The 15,414-nt window shown below is 33.7% G+C and overlaps 1 protein-coding gene and 1 long non-coding RNA gene across 3 annotated transcripts; one reads left to right on the forward strand and one right to left on the reverse strand.

The window, feature by feature from the left end:
- Nucleotides 1-1,803: 1,803 nt before the first annotated feature.
- LOC149496858 (uncharacterized) lies at nucleotides 1,804-4,293 on the forward strand. The gene is made up of 3 exons (XR_016320316.1): nucleotides 1,804-2,181; nucleotides 3,188-3,274; nucleotides 4,089-4,293. It is a non-coding gene; the product is annotated as an uncharacterized LOC149496858 (long non-coding RNA).
- Nucleotides 4,294-5,830: 1,537 nt separating this feature from the next.
- On the reverse strand, nucleotides 5,831-15,210 carry LOC105635703 (phosphoenolpyruvate carboxylase 2). Of its 2 annotated transcripts, XM_012218783.4 has the most exons (11): nucleotides 15,055-15,210; nucleotides 14,719-14,890; nucleotides 13,866-14,257; nucleotides 13,607-13,691; nucleotides 11,991-12,213; nucleotides 10,772-10,875; nucleotides 10,591-10,678; nucleotides 10,061-10,215; nucleotides 7,226-8,224; nucleotides 6,568-6,954; nucleotides 5,831-6,325 (listed from the first exon to the last, which is right to left on the reverse strand). In XM_012218783.4, exons 2-11 carry the CDS (start codon nucleotides 14,884-14,886, stop codon nucleotides 6,029-6,031), a joined length of 2,898 nt encoding a protein of 965 aa, XP_012074173.1. In that variant the 5' UTR covers nucleotides 14,887-14,890; nucleotides 15,055-15,210; the 3' UTR covers nucleotides 5,831-6,028.
- Nucleotides 15,211-15,414: the final 204 nt, after the last annotated feature.

Consider the following 15,414-nt stretch of genomic DNA (forward strand, 5'->3'; position numbering starts at 1 on the left):
TACAATTTAGATAAATGTCATTTGTTTTTTTTTTTTGAATATTATTACACAAAAAGAGCGATCAAATTAGAGTATATTATATTATAATTACATGAATCAATAGAAAGTTAATATTCCTTTTTTTCAATGGTTTTCTATTTATTCCATTGAGAATAATATAAAAAACTCTTTTTAAAGAAATTCTAGTTGATCAAAAGGCCACTAAAGAATGGATAACTGCATCTAATTATTATGTTACATCCGTTCATCCTCCTTTAAAAGAAATTAAATTTGATCATCAACATCAAATATATAGTTATAGGTTTCCTTTTTAAGATGATTAATATAGTAGGTGATTATAAGAAAATGCCTACATTAAAAGATATTAAAAATGTACAATTTCAAAACAATTCCAGAAATCTAATACTTAATGTTATAGCTTTACAACTAAATAGATTGAAAACTCAAACTCTAGTATCCAATTACTAAATTAGAACTTCCAATATTTTAGCCATATTAAATACCTGCAGAACAAATAGTTAAGTTAGATAAAATATAATCAAAATATGAATATTGCTCATGTTAAAAATCAGCTACATAATTGGTAAACACGACATTAATGCTATTTACAAAATTGATTCTTTTGATTTTCTTTTTAATTATTCAATTAAACAAACTGAACAATCTGTTTCATTAAGTCATATGCATGACAATATTCAATTATTTTCTCCACAAGCTATTTTGAAGCATAAAGAAAAGAATAAATTTTTGCATATATGTATGGTTCAAGTTGCAACTAAACCTTTATTTAGAATCGGTTTAGATATTGTTGTTTTTGCATGCTTGTAAGATACAAGGCATTTAAATTTTTAAAATTCTCTTTTAGTTATAATTGAATCTAATTTAGCTAATGGTCTTATTTATTTTAATTTGTTATCCAATCTTTTTTTTTATCTCTTTATGATTTAAATATTTTAGATGCTTTAAGTTTAACAATTAAATCAAAAAATATGAATTTTTTAGATGATACTAAGTCTATAGTAGTTGTTTATAAAATTTATTATACGGTTGTGACAACTACCCTAGATCTTAGATCTAGACACATTTGAACTATCTAGAAATGAAATAATTATCTTTGAAGCTAATACTCAACATAGGAAAGTACACTCCTTCTCCTAAAAAAGGAGAAGTTTCTTCTTATTATTATCAAATCTATCAAATATTTCTTTTAAACCATAAGAGTCATATTGTTTAACACTACATCTTTTAATTTTAACAAATTTTTTTAACATCTTTATCTTCAATCTTTTTTGTACAATCTAAATTAACCTAACTATGCATTAACTTAATTAAATCTAGGCTAACTGTAATACCCCGAATTTTTATTTTCAAAATTTTCAAATTTAATTTAAATCAAAAATAAGAAATTTTGACAGTGTGGGCTGTAAATGTAACACAGTCTCAAATCGAGCCCAAATTTTTGAGTTGGGCCCAAGCCCAAAAACAGATTATTCGGGAATTTCGATTAGAGAACACTTAAAAAGTTTCGATGAAATAAAATGGGACTCTAGTTACTAATTGATTACAAATGTATGTATATGTATGTAACTGCAATATAAATTAATTGTCTTAAAATCAAATATCATTACTATTAATATTGTATTATAATTGAGTAAATAGAGAAAATATTGCGAAGCCGAACTAAATAAACAAAATAAGTCGAACCAGACCCAAAAATCAAATTGATTTTTCGAAAACCAAATGAAAAACCTGCAAATCGAGTAAAAATCGAGATGAGTCGTTGAATCAGACCGATCCGGTTCGGATCGAACCGGAATCATCTAGAAGTTGGACATACTTTATTTCTTTTCTTTTCTTCTTCTTCTTCCTTTCCTCTCCTGCGTCGACCTCATCTCCTCCTCCTCTTCTCCTCTTCTTCTCTTCCTCTTTCTTCTTCTTCTTCTTCTTTCTTTCTTTCCTTTTTCTTTCTTTCTTTCCCTTTCTTCTTCCCTGCAACTGGGTCTGCGTCATTGCCAGCTCCTCCTCCAGCTCATCGCGCCACCACAGCCCCTTCTGCCTTCGATCGAGCAAGCGCCGCGCCTCACCCAGCTCGTCACGCCATCGCCACCGCCTAGCCGCCGCTCCAGCACGCCTCCGATCACCAAGCTAGCAGAAATTCAACAAAAAAAAAATTATATCGAGGTATAAATTAATTTAAATACATTTTAGTTAATTAATTTAATTTTATTAATGATAGTTAATTAAATTTAGTTAGTTTAATTTTAATAATTTTAGTTGATTTAGTTAATGTTAATAATATTAGTTAATTAAATTAAGTTTATTATTTGCAGTTAATTAATTTAGTAGTATTAGTTAATGAAATTAATTTTATTATTTGTAGTCAATTAGTTTAGTTAAGTTAATGTTAGTAATGTTAGTTAATTAAATTAATTTTATTTGTAGTTAATTAATTTGGTTAATTTAATTTGGTCATTGTGAGTAGTTAATAGCTTTATAATATTAGTGTTGATATAATTAAGTTAGTTTAAAAATAATGTTATTGTAATGTATAAATTGGATTGTGTGGTGATGTTGAGATTGAAGGAGGATGGGAAAATGTCATTTGATTAATTGCCCGATGGATGGGCTGTGTGGTTTGAAATTATTAGATAAACCGTTGATATTTTAACAGGTGGATAATCCAAATTTTAGGGGAGATGCTGCCGAAAAGTCGGTAGAAAATAAATTGTATTTTAGAAACTAAATTACTTATAGCGATTAAATTATTCATAGAAATTAAAAATATAGAATAAGATTATGAGAGGGATAAATAAACAAATAAATAAATAAATAAACAAGAGGAATGAATTTATATATAGTTCAGTGAATTAAATACCGACTAAAGTTATTAACGTTATGAATATTATATGATCAATCGTATTATCATTATTAATATTATTATTATTAATCATATTAAATATTTTGATTAGTAGTATCATAAAATATTAATTACCAAATAATTAGACGTTTTACTTAACGAATAAATTAGAAGAAATAAATCAAATAAAGATGCACTATAGATATACAGTTTAGTTTGATAAGTTAGTGAACCGACGAGTAACGAAAACAAATAAATGAAAACAAATAAATGAATGTAAACTGCATTTTCCAAATTAGAATTCTTATGTAGAATTTTCTTATTATATAGATACTTATAAAGTTTCGGACTGTGAAGACAAAGGCTGGGAGCGCACAATAAGAAAGGCAGTCCTTTGAAGGACAAAAAAAAAAAACTGTGAGTAGTGTTAGATAATTCGCCTCATCCGCCTGCATTCATGCATTCACGACTAAATGTTATCATGCATTACTGCTATATTGTGATGCACTATTTGTTGATATTAAATAATGCTTGATTACCTGTGATGTGATATTGCTGTGCCTTGTTTGTGTGGAATTGGGATGATGTGGACCACCATGGATTTGTGAGGACGGTCTATGTGATATGGATCCTGAATATGATATGATATGGAGTTTGACCGTCAGCCGGGTAAATGGGAGATCGGTGCCCCCGTGTGCACCTGATGATATGGATTATATGGAAAACCACAGGATGGCTTCTTGTTGTTGCGCACCTGATGATCTAGATTTGATTGTAGCCCGCAGGGTGGCCTCCTGTTGTGAGCACTTGATAATCTAGATTGGATGGAGACCACCGGGTTGCCTCCTGTTGGCATTTTTTTTTTTTTAAAAAAAAAAGAGAGAATGGAAAAACAATGAGAGGACTGGTCAGTGAGGATTAGACCAGTTGGCCGTATGGGGGTCGGCTCCCTGGTGCACATGTATGAGAGGGCGAGCCATGTGTGAGGACGGCTCGTTGGGGTTTTAGGTGGTGCCACTGACTAATTTCCACGTGATGTGATTATATGAAGGTGATACTAATTGTGGTTGCTGTTGTATTGCCATTTGTGTGACACTGCATGATCATAAATTTAATCGATAAACAAATAAAAATATTTTAGCATCTGTATGATTGTGTGGGGTGAGAGGGTTATCTAACCCTACTCATTGAGTTTGGCGCTCACCCCTGCCTACCTATTTTTTTTTTCCAGGTAATAGAAGAAAGAAAAATCCTATGGAGTTGAGACATAAGTATAGAAGACTGTAAACGATAAATAAATGATGATGTAAATGTACAGGTAGAGTTCCGCAATTGTATTCTAGTGGGTTGTAGATGAACTGTACTAGTGGTACATAATTGAAATAAATTATTGGGCCTGTATCCACAATTATGAATAGTAAATGAGATTTGCATAATACAGGCTTACTACGGGTTTCGGGGGCCTTAAGCCCACCCAGGTCCTAGTGCCGGTCCGGTCCATGGAAATGGGTCGTGACACTAACCTAATTAAGCATTTGACCTAAGCATGCATTGTAATTAAATCCTAATTAAGGGAAAAGTGGGACGTACCTCTTGAAGCGTGCTTTTTGAATATCTCGAAGGTGGTGACTTCATGATTTTTCTATCTCAAAACTTGATCATGGGTCCAAATATCAAAAAGGAACATAGTCTTTCTTATTCCCATGTTCGATCTCTACTCAATGGCTAATTGTTTGCTGGCAGATTATCTAGGTTCTTAACTCGGGAGTTCTCAAAAGAACTCAAATTAGGAGTTTTTACCCTCTTAACTCGTAAGTTCTCAAAAAAAAAAAAAAAAACTGAAATTAAGAGTTTTTTTTGCCCTTAATTATGGAGATTATATCTCCTCGTTTTGGTCATTTTTCAAGAGCAAATCTCTTTTTTAAGATTAGTATTGCTCAACAAAAAATGTGATCCCAAAATGTGTGGATAGCAAAGTTGGGAGAGGGTATTATAGGGAAAAGGGGTAGAGGGTGAGCTCATGTGCAAACAATATGAGGTTGGATTTGTGTGAGATAGAGTGGCAGACCAAAACAAGGTTGACCAACGGTCATGGCCGGTTGGTCAGGCCTAATCGACCAGACTTGATCGTCGGTCCTTGTCAATTGGCCAATTGCCTTAGTTTTGGTCCAATGTGGTTCTTCACTTGATTCAAGAGGTTCGTGACCCATTTTAATTCCAATTTTCGCCCGTTGTATATTGTTGGAAAGCTCTTTTAGTATAGTTTTCAATGCACTAAAGATTATTGGAAAATTCAATGGTAAAGAGTGAATAGAGGCCGTCCTTGTCTACTATGTTAATATCTGATTTTTGACTTATTCACTGTCGATTTGTACCATGCCTTTTGTGAAGATTTTTATTGATATGTTGATAGGAAAAACACATATTCACATTCGATTGCAACTCAATCACTATGTTCTAATTAGTGACAACTTTTGCGACCAAAAATAACATGTTTTATAGTGATTAAATAATTCATACTTTTAATTGGTCCATTAGACATGATGTCTAATTTTAAGCTTGTTTAATTTAACCCATTTGGTTTCATTATTCATACTGATAGCAGTTACTTGTAACTGGCGGTTGATCAGTCATAAATCATAACTATTAGCAAATGAATGTCAATGTCTAATAAAATCGATAGCAATTACTGTTAAAATTTAAAATAACCATCAAGGATATAATGTTTTTATGTATCAAGATATTTTTACACATTATGACATTTAATGCATATATTCTTTTTTATTTTTAAAGTAAATATATTATTTTTTATTTTAACATATTATATAATTCAAAAATATTAATAAAATTACATATACAACTAAAACACATATACAAATCAACTATCAGCTAACAATCCAACTGTTAAATATATAGTATGAATTAGCAAAATCACGACTTTGTCCTCTTCATAATAACGAGGGAGAAAGAAGCTAGTAAAAGCCTATCTTTTTGCCTTAAGGATTAAAATTTATTATAACAGTATCTTAGGAGGATTTGCCAGATGCTGTTCAAAGCATTGATAATTCCAAAGCTTGTACATTTCAAGGAAATCTATTTAATATAGTAAGATAATATCATCATTTATATATTAAGAAATTATTATATGAAGAAAACACATAGCTACACACCTTAACCAGTGTTTTGCATGCCAGCAGCAATGCCCTTCATGGTCAAAATGAGGGTGTCTTCTAGACCAGGTGCATATTCACTCATAGGATTGAGCTTTACAAGCTCTGCAGCTGGTTTGCTTGATTCCGTATATTCTTTTGATAAGTGTGGCCTCAATGTCACATGGTAATCAGGGTCACGGATCCGCTTCAGAGTGTAAGCTTGGGACACATTTAGAGTTGTAATATAGGCATCACGGAGCCGAAGCCTTTGCTTCAAGTACGGGTCTCCTTCTAGAAGATCTTTATGCCCAGCAATCTGCAAAGCAAGAAAAGAAAAAAAGAGTTCATTTCACCTCAGGCACTGCAGTAATTCTCAAAACTGAACATTCAAAATAAATGAATTTTGGCATGAAGCATTCTGTTATATATCTTTGTCATTATCTATGCTTCATGACAAAAGAGCATCAGACTGGAAAAAAAGGTGGACTGTGATAGATTTTAGGCCATCCTCTTTATCAACTTCTACTAGTCACTGCATTAGCTTAATTCTCAAATTACCTGTAACAGCAGGTGCTTTGTTTCTTCATAGTTTGCTCTCAAGCGCTCTCCAAATGGCCACAATTCTTCTGATACTAGGAGCTTGTCATATAAAGCTGCAATTCCTGGATCACCTTTGGCAAACACCATCTCAACCAAGTCAATTGTGACCCTAAAGAAAGGCCATTGATTGTACATCTCCTGGAGCATTTGAAGATTCTTTCTATCCTTCTCAATGATGTGCTTGAATGCTGCACCAAAGCCAAGCCAGACTGGTAGATGAAACCTTGTCTGAGTCCATGCGAAGATCCAGGGGATTGCTCGGAGTGATTCTATGCCACCACTTGGTTTCCTTTTAGACGGTCTACTTCCAATATTCATCCGACCATACTCCAACTCTGGTGTTGCCTGCATGGTTCCAATTTCAAATAGTGAAGATGTGTCGAACAACTTGCTATTACTGACAGGGAAACCAAAGAATTGGCTTCAAAAAATTTGTGGCTTTAAAGATTATATGAGTGTGTGCATATATATATATATATATATATATATATATATTTCTCTCCTCATACAAGAATAATACAATGCACTTATTGCTCCCACACCTGAAGAATTTCTTGCCACAATAAGGTGAAGCAGAACAAATTGAAAATTGACAATGATAATGCAAAATACTCACAAGGCGAAAGTATTCAACAAAACGTGGTTCTTGAAAGACTATGGAACGATACTCCTTAGTGGCAATAATGGCCATCTCATCCAAGAGTGCACGCCATTCTGGTTTTGGCGAGATTGGGGGATGCATCCCATGTTCAAGCGTTGCCGCTGTAAAACGCTGGAGTGTTCTGAAACACAAGTGTTCTTCCCCAAAAGATTGTTCAATAACTTCACCTTGAACTGTCACACGAAGTGATCCATGAATGGTGTCAGGTGGTTGAGATAAGATAGCAAGATGAGTGGGTCCTCCTCCTCTTCCAACAGTCCCTCCTCGGCCATGAAACATTACTAGCTTGACCCCATATTGCTTTGCCACCTTCACAAGCTCTTCTTGGGCTTTATACAATTGCCAAGCAGCAGAGAGACGACCAGCATCTTTTCCTGAATCTGAGTACCCTATCATGACTTCTTGCTTCCCATTGATCCGGTTTCTATACCAATCTATTGAGAAAAGACGAGAGACAGCAGCTGGAGCAGCTTCAAGATCAGCAAGCTTTTCAAACAATGGAACAACCCTCAATGGTTGCTTAACTCGGCATTCACGCTGCAAAAGCTCGACAGCAAGCACATCAGACGGTGCTGTAGCCATTGAGATTATATAAGCACCAAAATTGTCTGGAGGAAGTTCTGCAATGACATGGAATGTGTCTAATACATCAGCAATTTCTTCTGTTTTCGGAAGATCAGGGCCAAAAAGAGGACGCTTGCCCCTGAGCTCAGATAAGAGCCATTCCTGCCTGCGTTCCTCGGACCATTCTCGATAAGATCCAATTCCCAAATGCTTTGTGATAGCATCAAGGACATCAGTATGCCTGTCAGATTCCTGTCGTATATCAAGTCTTACAAGTGAAAGCCCAAAGGTAGAAACTTGCCGTAGGAAATCAAGAAGACTTCCATCTGCAATTGGCCGATCACCACAAGCACAAAGTGATCTGTAACAGAGTTCAAGAGGCTCCAAGAACTACAGGAACAATAGAATATCCATCAGCAAAAGAGTCTGATTATCTAGTGAACAACTGAAACTCTTGAACAAGCAAGCTCTCAACAATTAATTGCAAACATAAATACTGAGACAGCCTTTCATGCCAAGATGCTGAAAGATAAGAGCAGTTCAGAAGTTTCCTTCGCACATCCCGCTTCAGTGGAATCATAACTACTTAGAAAAGGGAACTCGTGGGAGTGTCATATCAGAATAAATGGATAGAAGTGTAGCCATGTGTGATAAATTATGCTAATTTCTTTTTTCAAACAAATATTATGCAGATGAAATCATCAAGTATCACTAGTTCAGAAATGATAACTGCGAAAACAAAATCAATGAGTATCAGTGATACATAATTGAACTGTGAAAAGAAAATAACTTGGAACTACTTTATCATTGGCAATAAATAAAAAAGGATTTTGAGCCAAGCACACTTTTGAATTCTAGTGGAATGTTTTAGGTCTTAGCAAATAACAATATGTTATTGCAAATTTCAAGAACATTGACAATGATCCATCCACTTAAAATTTTGCTAAGCATCAATCCAGCATCAATTTCTAACCAATCCTCTAGCATTGATCCAACACTTCTGCATTCTAACACTCATCAAATTCTTACATTATATATAGCATATTGCTCTATAGGGACAGGAGGACACAATTCCAAGGTTTTCTAATATTTTATAATCATCATTATTCTAATTATCACTAATTGTATATAGTATTATAATTAGTATTACACCAAATAATACCAATTAAATATTATAATTATACCTAATAATATTAATATTATAACAAATAGTTCTAATAGTATCATGATTGCAGTGTTTCTAATTATTAGTGATATTCTTAAAAATAAATAGTTATTAAAAATAGTACTAGTAAAAAAATTTTAAAAAATAGTAACAAAACTGTAGAATAGCTACTATCAAGCTAATGTAATCGAGCTAATTATGTTATAAACAAGCTTCAAATGAACCAAGCGCGAGCTTTAATATTAAAACTTGACCTGAGCTCGAGCTTTTATCAAAACTTCGCAAACCAAACTTGAACTTTTAGAGCTCGACTCGACTTAATTCAGTTCATTTACACCCCTATTTGTGTGTATGAGATTTGTAAGTAACTGTAAAATATTATGATATTTGCAAACTTGAATTTTATTTCAAATATTGAATTATGAGTTTATAATGTAAAATAATTATAGGCAAATATTTAATAATTTTAAAAAAAATCTATTTATTATTTTTAAAAATATTTTATCTACCACTTAATACTAAATTTTTAAAAATAGCAACACAAACCACATTGTCCTAGTCATTGGTAGGTGGTGTGAAAGTAAAACAACTCATATAAGAGTAGAAAGAAATTATGGAAAGAAAAGTCCTGTCAAATAATTTATTGGAGCTAGCTCAAATTAAAGGAAAGATTAAAATCTTAATTCAATTTATAATAGTAACATCAATAAAGTTAAATACAGAATATTAGACAATTAAAATACCCTTATTTCATTTTTGTTTTCTTTAAAAAGAAAAATAATGTTTGCTTCATCACATATAATATGCATAAGATTACTAATCACATCTGTAAGTTACTTCCACAAACCTAAACTAAAATCAAATTTTAAAATCTAAAGCTAATTTATAATATAATAATCATCATCGGATGGAACAGAAAGTTGATTGAGGTGAAGTAAGGTTTTGGAAATGAAAGGATATTTTCTTGTACATTCATAATATCTATTAGTGAATTTTAAGTTCAAGGTGCATTTAACTTGAAAATAAAATACACCAGCATAAACATAAAGTAGAGGAGAGACCTGTTCAACGTTAGTAAAAGTAGCTTCCTCAGGAATGTCAGAAATCCCATTGGTTAATAAATGGCGAGAGCGTTCACGTGTATTATAAAGTTTGTCCCTCACATCACCAAGAATAACTCGATAAGGTTCATTTGGAGGGATCTGTTTCCAGAATTCTGTTTGCACAATGCATTCCAAAATGTCCCAAAATAAATATGAAATAAAGAATTCAATGCTAATAAAAATAAATCTAACAAATAACCCATTAGTTCAAATGACAAACATATTGAAGAAAAGTGTTTTCCATCCAATTTATAAAATAAGGTGTACAAATGATCTTTCAGAAATGACTTTAACTTGGCATTTTGAAATTCTCGACATCAATAAAAAAACTTCCAACATAAGTGGCATTTTGAAATTCTCGACATCAATACAAAAACTTCCAACATAAGATCAGAAGGAATACCAAATAAAACTCATGATATAATGATGTTCCCTGACATTTTTGAAAGGTACATGCCAAGCCAGAAATTGAAATAAATTTTACATACCTATGTAGTGTTTTGCATCTTTCCTAGATGACCGATGAAGTGCATCTGCACGAAACCGAAGTTCTTCATTACATCTCCACATGGACAACTGCAAATAAATCATTTAATAAACAAGGTGAAGAGCAATTAGAGGATAGGCATGAATATAATTTAAGAACTTCTGAAACTATCATTTCCATACCTCAAACATAAGATCCTCTATTTGGGAGAAATACAAGTTGGCAGCCATCATTCTAGCCAGCAAGCAAACATCCCTTGTAACTTCAGGAGTTACTCGAGGATTTCCTGCAAGGCAGCATCAGACAATCTTAAAATAGGAAGGTATCTTAAAATAGGAAGGTATCACATTAAAGAAAAATATGCTGCCCAGTGAAGAATCAGGGGTATTTAATTCAAGGAAAACTCATGCATTCAGTTCAGCAACTACTACTGACATTTTATCATGAACAAACAATCAAATATATAAGAATTCCCAACAATATAGTCTTCAATAGCCAATTTTTCTACATTGGGAAAATTTATACAATGCACTCGATGCACATGAGAATACTGCAACTCACAAACATGATGGGGACACAATCTAATCATGGGTGGATTACACATGGTTGTGAGTGAAGACACGCCATTTTCATGTGTAGCAAATGTACTGAAATTGCCATATCTTGAGATTGCACTTATAACAATCAAAACAAAACTTCCTATCAGAAATTCTGAGAAAGCTCGTTTGATATGCCCACTCGAAAGCCTCTCAAGGTATATTCTAGAAGGCATAAGGAGGGAGGACAATTAGCAATAACTTTTCTGTGGACTTCCGGAAAGAAGCAAGGAGGTCAACCTCTTTCAAATATACACATGACAATATGGGAATCAATACATTGGAGCTATTCAGAGAATCAAGTTCAGCCACCGAAAAAGAAACAGCTGTCCCAAACGTTTATAGCAGCCTTGGCACCAACTAATATAAGTGGACAGCAACCTTTGAGAAAAGCATGTTCTAGAATTTTGTTATTTTAGCAGGGATTTCTGTCGAAGAAACCTTGGGTTTCTTGGCATGATTCTTTGGGATCAAGAATTCTATCGTATTATTCTCATCTCACATCACGTATATTCTCACAGTTGAACTTATCTTATATCATAATGAATCAGCTGCATAATATTTTGCGCAATTATACTCCAAACTCTTTGAATCAATATCTTCTAGCATTTCCCTGATCCTATTTTCATGCCTTCTTATTATAGCAAGTCATCTTGTCACGAAATTGCTATCCCAAGTCCATAGTTGGCATGTCCAAAATATTTTCATATACAAATGCAATGATATTTGTAATTAAAATTTCAACTATCAATTTAGGGAACAAGCAATATGTTTAGCAAACAATTAATATAACAAAGACACGTACCATCACGATCCCCACCCATCCAAGAAGAGAATTGGATGAGAGGGGCATTATAAGGAAGACGTTCATTTATCCCAATATTCTTCAAAGCTGTGTCAACGCGACGCAAGAACTTTGGGACACCCTTCCATATGGTCTCATGGAAGTAGCTCATTCCTGCTCTCATTTCATCTTGCGGAGTTGGAGGAGTCCTTCGGATCTCATCAGTGCGAAATGCAGCTTGAATCTATATAAAAGGAAAGAAATGTGATTTGCATAGCTCTTCAACAAATTATGTTCTACATAATGGTGGAAAAATCTTCAATAAAGTTCTCAACAAATTATTTAAAAATGTAAAATGAGAAAGGGGAAAAGGTTTTCAGAAGCTATTGTCACATATAAATGAGATAGGGAGTTCCCAATATTAAGAATATTCCATTATTCATAACGAAGAAAGGTCCATAACTTTGTAGAACAAAAGTAAAATGATATTTTCTATCTTCAACCTACAACAATTGGGGGGAATGTGTCAAGCAAAAACCATGACATTGGTGTCTATCATCCTGTGTGAATAAGACAACAAAAAAATAATAATAATTAACCACAGACATTGTCACTGCAATAGGAACAATTTTTTGCAAAAATATAAAGTAGTTTTACCTTGAATAGATCTTTTTCAAAGTGGTTTAACCTAACAATTTCATTTGATTGTCTTAAAAGCAACTTAATATGTACGTGTTCCGAAAATTATGTTCGAGCGTACAATAACCTCAGAAACATAAATCCAAGCATCTATTGGCAAATGCAAGGTTTTTTTTTTTTTTTTTTTTTTTTTTTTCTTAGTTCACTTTTGAAAGCCTTCTTTGAATTTAGCAATCTTAAGATGCACACAAATATAACATTGAAGTTTGAAATGCAAATGTGCTTTGTGTTTGGACACACATGCACACGTTTGAGAGAGAAAAAGAAGAAGAAAAGTAATTACCACGATGGACATGAAACCAAGTTTTTCATCTCTTGGATTTTAAGAATACAAGAATCAGTGCTTGGCATAAGTTAGATTCCAAAGCCGACAAAGATTTATATGATGGAGCAACGAAATGTTCAAAATGGTCTTCAACGTGTAGCATGCCAAAACATGCAAATTTTCTGAATACATACTCTTTTGATACAAATGGAACAATCATGAACCATAGTTCTTTCGAGGAATGGAGACTCTGGCATTATGCAGTTCTTACAGTTATGTGCAGTGGATACAATGAATGGAAGCCCAAACTTTTAAGAGTCAACATTTCCTTTCTAACTTATGCAGTACAGAATCCTTTTCTTGGCATCTTTGTCGATTTCTTCTTCTAGGGCCTCTAAAGGGAAGTTTTAGCTGATATTCAACATGATTGTAAACTTTTTTCATAGTTCCAAAACAATATTTCCAATTTTATAAATTCAAATGGCTTCTATATAATCTAGGGAGATGACCAATAGGACAACATTATTATAGAATGATTACTTTGAATGAAGTAGATGTGAGACCAAGTAGTATTTATATACATTGCCTCATCAATATGATTATTGCTATCTTCTCGGAGTAGACGAATTTAAAAGAGAAAAATTAAGAAAGCATAGCATTGGCATCTAGATACCTCCCTTTGCAAGGCTTCGTCAAGTTCCTGCTTATCATCAGGAGTAATATCCTTAGCATACAGCTGAGTCAAACAATTCCGTATCCTGAAAAATGTGAAAATGGACATAATATCATCCATTATCCAAGGAAAGAAACCTCTTATCTAGTGCCATCTACAGCCAACAATCAAAGGATAAGGCATATCTAAAGAAGACAGTGAACAAATTATCGAACAATGTGAGCTCCAACAACTAATTTTCTCACAGACGAAAACAAACCTTGCATGCTTTTGAAGCAAAGATCTACGAACAGATTGGGTAGGATGTGCAGTTAGGACTAAATCCACAGTCTGGTTCTTCAAAGCATCGAAAACTTCTTCTGGCGATTTTTTCAGTTGTACCACTAGCTTCTTAAAGGTTTCTTCCATGTCTGATTCCGTAGTTGCTGAGTTCTCATCAGCAAAATCACCCTTCTTTGATTTAGTCCTTCGTCTATATGCAATTTGAACTTCTTCAGCCAGGTTGGCCAAGTTAAGCATGTGAGAAAATGATTTTGTAACAACAATTGAATCCCCAGGATCCAAACTCGTTAGCACTTTCCCAAGTTCCTCCAGCTTCTGCGGATCATGCTTCCTTTCATACTCGGCTGAAATTTCATAACACTCTTGAACCTATTGGAAAAATCAGCAATTCACTTCAAAAGATGAGAGACTAAGCTTGTACAATATGGTCACCCAAAATATTAAAGAAAAGCAATTTCATCAGTCGTCATTCAATTTCCAAGAGCTTTTCGGTATTTGGCTGCATATATAGATCTATGTTTCTTAGAAAAAAGAAAAAAAAGTTCATATGATACACATGTATAGCTAGCCTAGCTCCAAGTGAAGGATATTAAATCAAAGTGGATAACAATCTTTCTCCTAGTTTTAGCATTTAATCGAAAATTGAAATGGGTATCTAACAGATTTTGGCATTTTGTAATATAACTAGACAGATTCAATTGTAAAGGGATATACAACACATTTGACAGCAATAATCAGCATCATGAACTCAATCAATAAGCCAAAACGATCACATCAAACACATGCATAACAAAAACAACCATTTCCAGAAGAGGAAAAGAATTGTGTACCGTTTCTCTAATATCCTCCCCATGCAAATCCTGCAATATATCGAGAAATCGGTCCAATAGCAGAGCATCATACTCCACTAACTTGTCATCCTCAGACACTTTCCGTGGAGCCAATAGCCTCAACTGTGCATCTATTGATACCATCTTCTCCAAATTCTTGCCAGCCATCTCTCTGCTTTGTGCAAATAAAATGGTTAAAGAGAGACTGGAATATAATGAAATGAGTTCAATGCATTAGAGAGAGAAAGAGCGGTAGATAGTGGAAGTGAATCTCGTGATACCCACGAGAGGAAAGATCGCGTAGATTCCTAGAGAGAAGAGAACAGGATACGATACCCTCTGCTTTGATTCGAACACGAGGAAAAGAAAGAGACACGAAAAAGGTTCAAAGTTGCACGAGAGAGACGAGGGTCCAATGGTATGCTAAAACTGTATTATTAAGCCGTCTACCCCGTCACCCACATTCACAACTTACACAGACCAAACAAATCGTTTTCCAACTAGATAGACACGGCGCGGATTTTTATCAAATGGCACTGACGTGTTGATAGATGGATGCAATAGGAGCTTTACTGCTTTTGGCCGCCTGTTTTATCAAAAAAATTTTGTGTGGGACTCTTTGGAAGCTTATTATGTTTCTCAAGTTATTAAATTTAATAAGGTGCGTCCATTACTCTCTACTTTCAAAATATTAAT

Source organism: Jatropha curcas, chromosome 4 (genome assembly GCF_041381405.1).
Source record: "Jatropha curcas cultivar XTBG-Jc1 chromosome 4, XTBG_Jcur_1.0, whole genome shotgun sequence".
NCBI lineage: Eukaryota > Viridiplantae > Streptophyta > Magnoliopsida > Malpighiales > Euphorbiaceae > Jatropha > Jatropha curcas.

What these genes read in the sequence shown, in the direction of transcription:
- LOC105635703 (XM_012218783.4), bottom strand. Translation starts at nt 14,886, where the DNA reads ATGGCTGGCAAGAATTTGGAGAAGATGGTATCAATAGATGCACAGTTG. An exon ending in CTTTTACTAACGTTGAACAG is followed by an intron (nt 8,225 to 10,060) that starts GTCTCTCCTCTA and finishes TTGTTCCTGTAG; the next exon opens with TTCTTGGAGCCTCTTGAACT. An exon ending in TTGTTGAATACTTTCGCCTT is followed by an intron (nt 6,955 to 7,225) that starts GTGAGTATTTTG and finishes GGAACCATGCAG; the next exon opens with GCAACACCAGAGTTGGAGTA.